Raw genomic sequence first — 11,987 nt, 5'->3', positions numbered from 1 at the left:
CGCTAGCTGATCTTTCTCTCCCTAATCCATGACCATTGAGATTAATTGTTGCCGATGACATCGCCAATAATTAAGTTACTGTAGTCCTACTTGACTTAGTTCAGCCCAAAGAGATCCTGCTATTCCCTCCCCTCTGCAAGATAATTTTTCAATGTACCTCCTTTAAACTCATGGATTTCTGACTTGCAAGTATGTAAATCAATGGCAATGACCCCTTGTATTTTTTAAAAAATGCCATAAAAATCTCACACACAATTACACAACGATGATCATACAGTATATTAATATTGCATTATAATTATTTGTAAGTCCCCAGAGAGAAATTTACAGAAATAAGAGACATGGTAGTCATTTTATCAGCTTTGAAACAGCGAAGGACTGAATGGACCCGCCTCATTCCAAAGCCAGTGCCTCTAACTGAGCTGACCAGGATTATAACTGGTACCAATGTGCACAGTGAAGGCAGTCGTCAACTTTGTGTTTCAGATAAACCCAATCCTTTTCTCACCACCCACACCCACACTGATGCACTGCACTCCCATATTGTGATGGAGCCTCAGTGCTGACTCACTGCCCAAAATAACAGGTCATTTCACTCTGCAATCCAGGTGGTAAATGTGTTTGTGTGGGCTAAGTACAACAACAAACAACAAATTACATTTGTATAGCGCCTTTCACGTGTGGACATCCCAAAACACCGGACTAGTACAGTACTATTCTGAACTGTTCAAAACCCTTTGCGAATTTCTTTCTGTATGTTTTTGACTTGGGAGAATGCAATTTAACTGTTTCATTTATTTGTACATTCAGTGCAATCCTGTTCGTACGTGATATTGCACGACAGTTATTTCTGAGCACCACAAGGGACAATATCCACAAAACTAAGGGTGTCTGGCCCACATCAATAAATTTGCTCTGTAGAATACATGGTGCGGAATAATCTCCATAGTGGTGGGGATTTAGGCACTTAAATTGCATTATGGCAAGTCATGCCATATGTCTCGAATTTCTGTCTCCCAGCAAGCATGGAAGAACCGTGCTGGGAAGTACGGACCTAGGAAGAGTATAGGCTCAGGCTTGACCACCGAACTGGTTGGATGCCGGAACACAAGGAACTGTAGCCCAGTTTGAGTCTCGGGTATTTCCAGCGTGTAAGCATTTGAGCAAGTGGCAATGTCCCTTTTCAGACAACAAACTCTCCAAAGAAGCAAACGGATGATGCAGCATTTTGTTTTCCACACGCGATAAAGATCAATCCAGACCACAAATAGAACTCAGTGTGGCCCATATGGACTATCTCATAACACGTCAGAGGGTGCGGAGGTCTCTCAGATTGTAGCATTTGTGGATGTGATGCTGCAACAGTGTGGAAAGTGTTTTGAGTCTGTTGAGATTCCAATAAACAGTTTTTGAGGTGTCGAATGGTGCAGTGGGAGCCAGATGGTTACCAGCAGGAATATTTCTCTGGAAGGAACACAGAGTTTGAATGGAGGAATTAATGCATACAGTCAAATGAGAATGTGTCTGCAAGTTATCGAGACTAAACTTTAAATGTCCAGATACACCATGCATAGATAGGACTGGACATGAATTCTCTATCATCCAATTCTCACAGCCTGTGGGATAGATCCTGTACACTTTTGCCATTGGTTTTACTTGAGAAGGTCAGTTATGAATTTATAAGTTATAAGCGCTCTGGGACGCTACCCTGCTGAGGGGAGTTATATAAATGCAAGTTGTTATGTTTTTAGACCAACTAACTCTTTATAAATAATAACAATAATCCTTACAATTGATACAGGTCCTTTCATGTTGAGAGAGCGAACACGGCAGCCAATTTGTGCATAGCAATGTCCCACAAACAGCCATAAAATAAATGGCCCATTTTATTTGGGAGATTGTTGGTCAGGACACTGGGAGAAACTCTTCTCTTTTCAAGTAGTGCCGTGATTTTTAATGTTCATCTGAACAAGCATTACCCCCATATTGATTTAATGTCTCATCCAAAGGACTTTATGATGTACCCTCTACTTCCCCGAAAAGCTATTATAGTATGTTATGGTGGTAATGTTATATAGATAAAATGGGTTTAGGTCTCTGGGTCTCTTTTCATAACTTAATATTGTGTAGCTCCATCAGTGGTTACATTTCAGTAAAGCCGCTGTTCAATGTGAAATAGTCTGTCAGACATGGAAGGTCCAAAGTTTGATGGACTGCACTAAGCTAGATGACCTATTATAATAATCCTATAATAATAATAATCCTTGCATTTGATATAGCGCTTTTCACGTCGGGAGGACGTCCCAAAGCGCTTCACAGAACCACTGTAAAGTGAATTGACTGTATATTTGTGGGCGAACGCGGCAGCCAATTGCGCACAGCAATGTCCCACAAACAGTCGTAGATTGAAAATGACCAATTTATTATTGTTTTTTGTTTTGGAGGGATTATTATTAGGCTCTGTGTGGAGTAAGGAAACTTGCCCAAGGTTTCGCCCTCTGCCTTGAATTGAACTCAGGTCTCTGGCTTGCAAAGAGAGTGCTCTAACCACTGAGCTACAGGACTCCACGAAGGACAAGTTGTTGTTTGAAGCACTTTGATATGTTCTACTATGTGACAGGCACTATTTGAGAGTTGTTTTTGATTACAGTTTGCCTCAGCAAGAGAGATCAGTGTGTGTGAATGGCTGGATTGGGCTCGGCTGCGACAATCACAACTATCGCATACCCATATCCCATCTATAAATCTGTGCATTAATAATACTAATAATCATCCTTGCATTTGATAAAACATCAGTAGCATCTCAAAGTGCGTCACATATTACTGATAAAGTGTAAATTGTAGGTGAACTTGGCAGCAAATTTGTGCACAAACAGCCATAAAGTGGATCACTAATTTACCGGAGAGATTGTTGGTAAGAACGCTGGAAGAAACTTCCTTATCTTTCTGAATAATGTCATGAGATCGTTCATGTTCCTCTAAAGAAGCAGATGGGATCTTGGTTTAATGTCTCACCTGACGGACGATACCTCTGAAAATGCAGCACTCTCCCGGTACTCAAAGTCTGACATGCGTCTTGAACCCACAATCTTCTGATCCCGAGGCAAGAGTGCTGACATATTGAAGCTGACGCAATGGCCCTTGGATGAGGTACTGGAAGATTGTCTGACACCAGTGGAAATACCCCAACATGAGTTTGTTCCTTCAAGAAAGGAAAGAGCGATTTGTGGACTTTGGTACACACAGAGGGTAGCTCAGAGCCATTGAGTCACATCCTCCTAAATGACTTAGTTAATCCTGATTGTATATTAGGAGCAAGACGTCCGTCTACTATTGTGCACACAACCTGTGGAGTAAGCCAAGCATTAAAAAGCTATTCAGAAACGAATTAACTGGAATCTCGTGATTACTGATGTCATTATAAAAAGAAGCCATCAGCTTACAATTCTTTAAATTATGAAGTGACTAATCTGCAGGGTTGTTGGATGTGTTTTAAGATATTTTTTAGTCTCAGTCTGGGGGACAGTGATTAGCGAGCATTTATTGTACAAATGAAGGAATTTAAATGCATTAAGAGATGATTTGAAAGAGCCCCAGGAATCGGTGGCAAAAAAAAATGCAATGAATTTTACTTCAAATAATAATTCTCTGAAGGTACTCCTGAATGATGTTTTGCTTCTCTTATCTTTACAGCTACATAGTCACATCCACCTGACCTTGAGGTTTGGATGAGTCAGTCAGTGACTAAACCCATAGCCTCAACTCCAGCATGCTCTGAATCAACCCTTTCAACACTGGTTAGTTAATACAGGTGAAAACAGTGGCCTCAAGGCCACCACACATCTTTATTTAGATTGTTAGCAAAAGCCTCACAGAGAACTATTCAATCTCAGATAGATAAAGGAAGTATAGTGGGTGCAAAAGTCTTATCTTTCAGCTTAAAAAAAATTGTTTCTTTTAAGACTCATGAGGCATTGTAATGGTATCATGACTTTTTGTTCACCCTGTATAATCCTTTCATATATGCCCAGAACAACAAGAGAAGGGCCCGCGTTCAGGGCAAGTATAGGAAAGACACCAGAATGTTGATCTTTATATAAAGGATAATCAACAGGAACAGTTTACACAGAAATATGGTTGAACGTATTTAAGGAATGTCTTCTTGCTGTTGTGGGAAGTCAGTCGGGTGGGTATTCTGGAAGGATGAGATCAAACATAATCAAAGAGGATTCTTGATCCACACCTATCTTGTCCTGATTACAGTACCAAATTCAAAAACTATGCCATTATTCTGTCTCTAGTGAATAGTTGGTTGGACCAGTTGGTTGGTTGCAGCTCAGTGGTTAAATATCTGGGTTCGATTCCCAACAGGGCAAAATGTTGGGCAGGTTTCCTTACTTCACACTCCTCTGGTTACCTAGCAGTAAGTAGGAACCCGGTTGTTAGACGATTGATGGATCACTATTTGGGGGTAATAATTCCTTCCAAAAATAATGTTAAAAAAAAGGAGTGCTCAGAACTCCAGAGGTTGGTTTTCGAAGACATTTATAAATGCTGGGAGTTCATTCTCAGGATTTTGTATTATATATCTTATATTTTATTAAAGGGAGGACTCGAACTGAAATGCAGTTGAGAAAAATACATAATAACCTCAGGGTGAACATGATGTTCCATGCTTATAATGAAATTTCCTATAATAAGCACAGGGTGAAATGTGTGCCAGTATAAGGAAACTTCTCAGAAGGGACCATATAGATGTCTATAACATTTTAAATGGCATTTAAAAAGTAACCCCAGAACAATATTTAGGGAGCACCATGACAGGTAAAACAAGAGGATGTAGGTTTAGAGTTGCAAAAGGCGATTTCAAAGAGACAAGGATGTATTTCTTCACCCAAAGGGAAATTAACAACTAGAACAGATTGTCAGGAAGGGTGGTTGAGGCCAGGACGCTGGACTCGTTCTTATTTTTTAAAAAAAGCTCAGTGCTCAAAGATGTTTAACATGGATAGTCCATTATTTTCACAACGGAAGTATCATGACAAATATACAAGCTTACGTATAACATAAGGGAAGTCTAACATAATCTCTCGGTTAATCACAACATGATTGGTTTGGAGAAAGTAGACCCACCCCTCCAGAATAACCACCCTTTTTGTGTCACCCCCACGTCAGGGCTCATAGTCCATCTGATGTTCCAGTGCATTGCAAAGGGGAGCGCTGCAGGATGTGCTATCCTTTGGATGAGACATTCAGAATTTGTCATTTACTTCATGACTGTTTGTGGCGTAATGCTGTGTGCAAATTAGCTGTTGTGTTTAACTACTTTACAGTGAATCCTGTGAAGTGCTTTCAGATGTTTTGATGGTGAGATAAGGAGCTATATCAAATGCTAGGATAATTGTTATTATCTAACAGTTGGAGAGATGGGAGAGAGGAAGGTATGATGATGTGATTGGCAGCTCAAAGAACCAGGCTATTTAGCATTGCAACTTCAAGTCTTTTGACTGGATAATTCTGTTGAGTGGGCGAGCCAGGTGGATGACAGAATGATCCAAATTTGCTTCAGAAGGTCCTCATCCAGTCGTTCCTTGTGTGAACTCTTCACCTTCATATCACCTTCATTCAGGACTGCACCAGGTCCATAGAGTTCACCTGTGAACTCTATGGACCTGGTGCAGTCCTGAATCTGTGACTTTCTGCCTTGTACATGTGTTCCGCGTCTGTCTGGATTTCCACAGCCCCTAATGCTATCTCAATTGCATATTATCGTGCTGTTTCAAAAAAAATTATAACAGTATAGAAAACAACTTTTTGTGAAGGCTTTGTTCATAAGTAACAGTACAAATACAGTGCCTTGCAAAATACTATGAGATTTTAGGAGTATTCCCTGTGGATTTTGCTGAGAATTGTATGCTGTTTTCTATTAACCCCGATGTTCCGCTCTTCCACCAGAAATTATTGTTTTTTTATCCTGTGCAGAATACTTAATTTAGACCGCAGTGGGTTTGTGCTTGAGCTTTCAGCTTGATTCCCTCTGGAGTACAAATCCCATGTAAATAGGGTGGTTCCACTCACCCTAGTGTAACATCTCTTCTGGGGGCAGGTGCAAGTGTTTCCAGCTCAGTTAACCTTGTCAGACAGCAAACTGCTTGAACTTTGCTCTGCTGCTCAGTTATCTGTGCCCTACAGTACACAGCTAGGGGTGTGCAGTGCACTCACAAGAACAAAGTACAAGCACGTTAGGCACACATGATCGCAGACTTGCTCACAGCATAACCTCTTTACTCTTAAGCTGTGAATTTTGTAATGTGCTGAAAATGCAGAGATAGCGTTCACGGGGCAATCAGTCTCCATTTGGCATATTGTAAAGGTTCCATTCCTGCTCCTCTCTGCTCAGCTCTGCTCACTCAGCTAACCTCAGTCAGGGTGGTGGTATGGGTGCTACTATTTAACCCACAGGCCCGAATTCAGAAGGGAAAAAAACACAGTCAAGATTGGGGATTTTTGTGTATCGGCTGGGTGGCTCACACATCTGGAAACTTATCATCATGCTTAAGAGTCTTCAAACCAGACTGAGTTCCACATATGTATTTAGGCTCAGGCACTGGGCTACCAAGACCACGAAAGAGGGTTAAGTTGATTCCAACATTACGTTACCAGATACATCACCTTGGAGCCAGCTCAGCTCTAAGGAGACCCCACTCACCTCCACCACAGAAGGAGAGAGGGCACCTACCCCTGATCATTCAGTGACCCCTCCTCGAAAGTGAGTGCGTGAGTGTGTGTGTATATATGTCAGGTGATGCCCACACTTTGGATCTTCCAGCACATGTATGGGTGCTCTGGCTGATATTCTTCTCCACAAACAAGGGGTGTCAAGACCAGTTGCAGCCCTGACTAACTCAATGCAGATCAGTATTTGAACCTGCAACATTCTGGTCTGCACTGGTTTATCTACCTGGCTCATTCTTTACCCACTAGCCCATCGGAGGAGATTGTGGAGATTTGTGGAGTGCTGTAGTTCAGTGGTTAGCGCACTCGCTTTGCAAGCGAGAGACCTGCGTTCAATTCCAGGCAGAGGGCGAAACTTTGGGCAAATTTTCTTACTCCACACGCCTAATAATAACCCCTCCAAAAACCAAAACCAATAATAAATTGGTCATTTTCAATCTACGACTGTTTGTGGGACATTGCTGTGCGCAATTGGCTGCCGTGTTCGCCCACAAATATACAGTCAATTCACTTTACAGTGTGTTCTGTGAAGTGCTTTGGGACGTCCTCCTGACGTGAAAAGCGCTATATCAAATGCAAGGATTGTTATTATAATTATTATTATTTACTTCAATTTTTAACCTTTTTTAATTTTTGACGGGTCAGAATACTCACCTCTAATAAATTGACTTTATGTGCAAGATCCGAAAATCCCATCGTGCTCTTTAACCTAACCCCATAAAATCTTGTAACCATAGCACACTGTTCCCCCAGCGACTTGTAGATAATAGCTTATTTTAATATGCAAATAGCCTTCATTCACTTATTCTTAAATATTTGTTCCAATTTATTATTTGGATTTCAGCCACAGTTGTTGAAATTGTTTTCTTTCGAACATGTTCTATATAACAAAAGGTTAGTTAAACAATTATTTCTCTCTCTCTCTGCTGTTTGATTTGCACCCATTGCATTAATTCTTGGAGGCTTACCGTCTGCGCCAAGCAGTTTCTGTGCTCTTTTCATCTTGACACGTTTAGCATTTCTGAAGAAACTATTTGAAGAGAAAATTGAATATTGGTGCAGGCATGATAAGAGGGACCGTCATGTATTATAAGTAATCTGCAAGCAATTTTTACATAGTTTTTACATGCATTATGGTTGTAATCTTTCTTTAAAATGAAAAGGATATGAATTTTGGCTCTTGTTATTGGAAGCTCTCGTTCTTTTAATTGTCATCTGGGTTGTAGCATGGTTGTGTAGCTCAGTTGCAACAGCAGCAAACAATGTCTTTAATGTTACATTTGACACTGGGTAGTGAGGAGCAAAATAACCTGCTCTTAATGTCACATGCCAGTGGATATTAGTGCATTGGACTGCTATGACCGAAATATTTGTTGGCGAGCCTTGTTTCATGTTTGGACCAAAAGCAAGTAGGGTAGGGCTGTGTTACTGAAAGCTGCCTGGAGTTTTTCTCTCTCCCCCACCACCCTGTGCAAACCAAATGTTTCACGTTTGTTTCCCCCATCACTTTTCTTCCATCGTCACTCCATCCAGGGATTCCTGTAGCTCAGTGGGTAGAGCACTCGCCTCGCAAGTGAGAGACCTGGGTTCGATTCCCAGGCAGGGCGAAACGTTGGGCAAGGTTCCTTACTCCACACGCCTCTGTTTACCTAGCAGTAAGTAGGAACCCGATTATTAGTCGATTAGCGGATCGCTTTTCCGGGGATAATAATTCCTTCAAAAATAAATAAATAATAAATTGGGCACTCAATCCACGACTGTTTGTGGCACGCTGTTGTATGCAACTGGCTGCCGCATTTCGCCCACAACCTCTACAGTCTATTCACTTTCCAGTATATTCTGTGAAGTGTTTTGCGATATCTCGAAGGCTCTGTATCAAAATGCAAGGATTATTATTCTTTTTCTTGCTCTCCAGATGATTTATGTTTGGGAACACATTTGCACACACTGGTACCTCAACTCTGAGGCCATTTTTCACATAAAAGTCTGGCCAGCGTCAGAGCCACGCACAGCCCTTTCCAACCAGGATCAATGGATAAGAAGCATTTTTTCCCTTTCCTCACTTAGGGACTTTGAGACCAATTATAACATCCTCTTCACCGCATTGGCTGAGAACAGTGAACTCAGCACAAACCTGCCGGCTTATGTGTTCCTCGCACTATTAACGATAAAATTCAGGTATTCTGTTTCTAATTTCAGTTAGAAATTTAAATTTTTAAAATTCAATGTCGTTTTTGGGTAGTTCCATATAATAATAATAATAATCCTTGCATTTGATATAGCGCTTTTCACTTCTTCACAAAAGTGAATTGACTGTATATTTGTGGGTGAAATGCGTGGGTGAAATTTGTGGGTGAAATGCGTCAGCCAAGATATGGGCAATCTTGCAAGATCACTCCACTTTGCAGAGGGCCGTTGAGATTTTTTTCTCCATCAAGTAAACAATGGGTGTGGGCAACTTCTTCTATTGCAGTAAAACCACGCAGGGGCTTCAAGTTGCATTTTCCTGTAAGTGTGTGTCTGGTTTCAGTTTCAGCCAAACTTTCCAGGCATCAGAATTGAGGGAGGTTACTTGTATGATATGAACCCTGCCCCCCCCCCCCCCCCCCAAACCAATTATTAAACTATTTTTCTGTTTTTTTATTCATCCCAGTGATGCTTTGCCATCATTTTACATTTGTTTTCAAATATGTGCAATTTGCTCAATCGACCGCACTCTCTGATTCTGATTCTATGCCCACATCAGATTTTGAACTGACAGTCTAGGTTGACACTGCAATGCAGTGCTGGTGAAGCGGTGCATTGTCAGAGACGCAGTCCTACAGTTGAGATGTAAAACCGGGTCTCATGTACCTGTTCACGTGGGCATTAATGATCCCACGTCATTTATTTGAAAAGAGAATGACTTTCATCCCAAGTGGTTTGGATTAAATACTATATTCTTCAGCAAATCTTACAGACTAGGGATGTTCCCATATTCCTACCCCGGCCTGTGCCGTGTTTGGTGATCTCAACTAGTATATTAAACAGCCTGGCTCAGATGTTAGCACTCTCGCCTCTGAGTCAGAAAGTTGTAGGTTTTTGCCCCATGTCGGGATTTGAACTCGCAGTGTCTAAGATGACAATCCAATGCCATGCTGGGGGTGCGTTGCGTTGCATTGCTTGCCTACAGCCGCTCTTCTTTACATTCCTGTGAAGAGCTTTGAGACATCCTTCTGACTTGAAAGGAGCTCGACCAAATGCAAGTCAATTGGGTGATAATAATATTATTATTATAATCGAGGTTCTGCACTATTCAGCCTCTGAAATCCCCAGTTAAGAATTGTGTGCGGAGATTGTGGAAGGGACAGATCATTTTTGCCATTTCTTCTCCCCCCCCATTCCCCACGACCTCTCCTTTCTTACATAATTGACAGTGATAAGGATTGGGACCTGCAACAGGAGATTCCCCACCCAATCATACACGGACTTGAATAATTACTTAACCTCGAGGACTGAAAGTGGAAGCTTGGGCTGTGCAGTGGCTGTCAGCTCGTAGCACTACAGCAATGATCCTGTTCTTTACTGAGATTAGTTGCGAAAGGTAGCACGTCTCCGAAATATTTTGAAACTGATTAAGATTTAGATTTTTGTCAGAAAATTGCTTTTCTGTTGAGGAAAATCACAGCCTCAGGGGCACTCTCACCTTAAATGAGGGAGGGGAAACACAGATTCCGGTCCCATCCCCCATTCTCTGATTTGCCTCCCACCACTTCCAGACCTGCGGATATTTGCCTTTGTACAATTCAATCAGTCCACCCAATTGACCGATCTTCATATATCAGCCTGGATCGGTGGATAGCAGTCTCACCCGTGGGTCAGAAATGTTTGGTTTCAAGCCCCTGTCAGGATTTTGAGCTCACAGTCTAGGCTCCAGTACAGTTAAAATTAAATGTTTTTTAAAAAAATGTTCATTCAACAATTGGCTGTTTGAAGGATATTGCTGTGTGCAAATTGACTGTTGCGTTTGGCTATAAAAAATACACAGTCAGTAGACTTTACAGTAAATCCTGTGAAGCACCTTCAGATGTTTTGGAATGATCAGATGTTGTATCAAACACAAGATTGATTATTTACTGTTGGTTATTATTATTGCTAATATTTTTNAAATAGCCCAAATGGTAAGTATCTATATGCTTTAACTGTAGATAACATCACAGGAGAGCCCAGTCTTGCTTCATGTCTCTAGGGGCAGGACAGTGGGAGGGAGGGGATCTCAGCCAGGGGTATTAATGATTGTTACCAGTGACCACTACTGGAAATTATTTGGGTTTCGAATAAGGATAGGATTCAGCATGACCACGATGCTTTTTCCTGCCATGATCAAACAGCTCACTAACAATCAATGTTACTCATTCCTAACAGGAATATCTCATTATAAACTGAACAAAGATATGGCTTATGTTAGGAATCAGCATGCTATGGAGCTTACTGGTAATGAAGCACAAGATCACAAGAGAAGTTCAGATGAAGACGGCACTTTGACCCATTTGATCTCAACCTTCCAGAATACCACCCTACCATCTACCCAACGCAGCATTAAGCTGTGTTTTTTCAAGCGAGTCCAGCATACTGACCTCAGCCACTCTTCCTGATAAACCTCTGCCAGTTGTTAATTATTCTCTAGGTAAATAAATGCTTCCCGGTGTCTGTCCTGAAATTTCCCTTTGCAACTTTAAATCTGCGACCTCTTATTATGCAGTCTTGGTGAATCTGGGATTTACTTTTTAAATCCCATTTAAAATGTTATATACCTCTACAAGGCCCCCAATAGCTCTAGTTTGTCTAATTCTTGCTTGTGGCTCATTCCTATAACACTGGGGATTAACCTTGTTGGTCTCCTCTGCACTGGCTCCAGGGCCTGGGCAACAACTACAACAACAACTTGCACCACCTAGAGCTACTGCATATACCATCTGGGTGATGTACTGAAGAGGTGCTGGAGCCTATACGATCATGTATCTAGTTTGAGTCAATCTCTCAGTAAAGGAACAAAAACTATTCACACAATGTTCTCGAGAAGCCACTGGCAGAATGACCTCAGTATTCACATTGCCTTGTATTACCTGTACAGTGGTTTATCTAGAGAAAGGCAGAAAAGATGGAAGGAAAGATTACTTAATGCAAAGGTTTTCAGGTGGTTACCCATCCTAAGAGCACATTGTTATGATTTCCAGGTAATAGTAAAGATCGAATGTCCTTTTGCACTGCCA

At 41.3% G+C, this 11,987-nt stretch overlaps 1 protein-coding gene across 1 annotated transcript; it reads right to left on the bottom strand.

Annotated features, from left to right (window-relative positions):
- Window positions 1-273: 273 nt before the first annotated feature.
- LOC103176661 lies at window positions 274-7,747 on the bottom strand. The gene is made up of 3 exons (XM_007890335.2): window positions 7,704-7,747; window positions 3,016-3,202; window positions 274-1,464 (listed from the first exon to the last, which is right to left on the bottom strand). Exons 1-3 carry the CDS (start codon window positions 7,735-7,737, stop codon window positions 1,329-1,331), a joined length of 357 nt encoding a protein of 118 aa, XP_007888526.2. The 5' UTR covers window positions 7,738-7,747; the 3' UTR covers window positions 274-1,328.
- Window positions 7,748-11,987: the final 4,240 nt, after the last annotated feature.

The sequence above is a fragment of the Callorhinchus milii genome, unplaced genomic scaffold (genome assembly GCF_018977255.1).
Source record: "Callorhinchus milii isolate IMCB2004 unplaced genomic scaffold, IMCB_Cmil_1.0 Scaffold12, whole genome shotgun sequence".
Lineage (NCBI taxonomy): Eukaryota > Metazoa > Chordata > Chondrichthyes > Chimaeriformes > Callorhinchidae > Callorhinchus > Callorhinchus milii.
The sequence above is the reverse complement of the archived record's forward strand: the minus strand, read 5'-3'. Positions and strand labels throughout refer to the sequence as shown.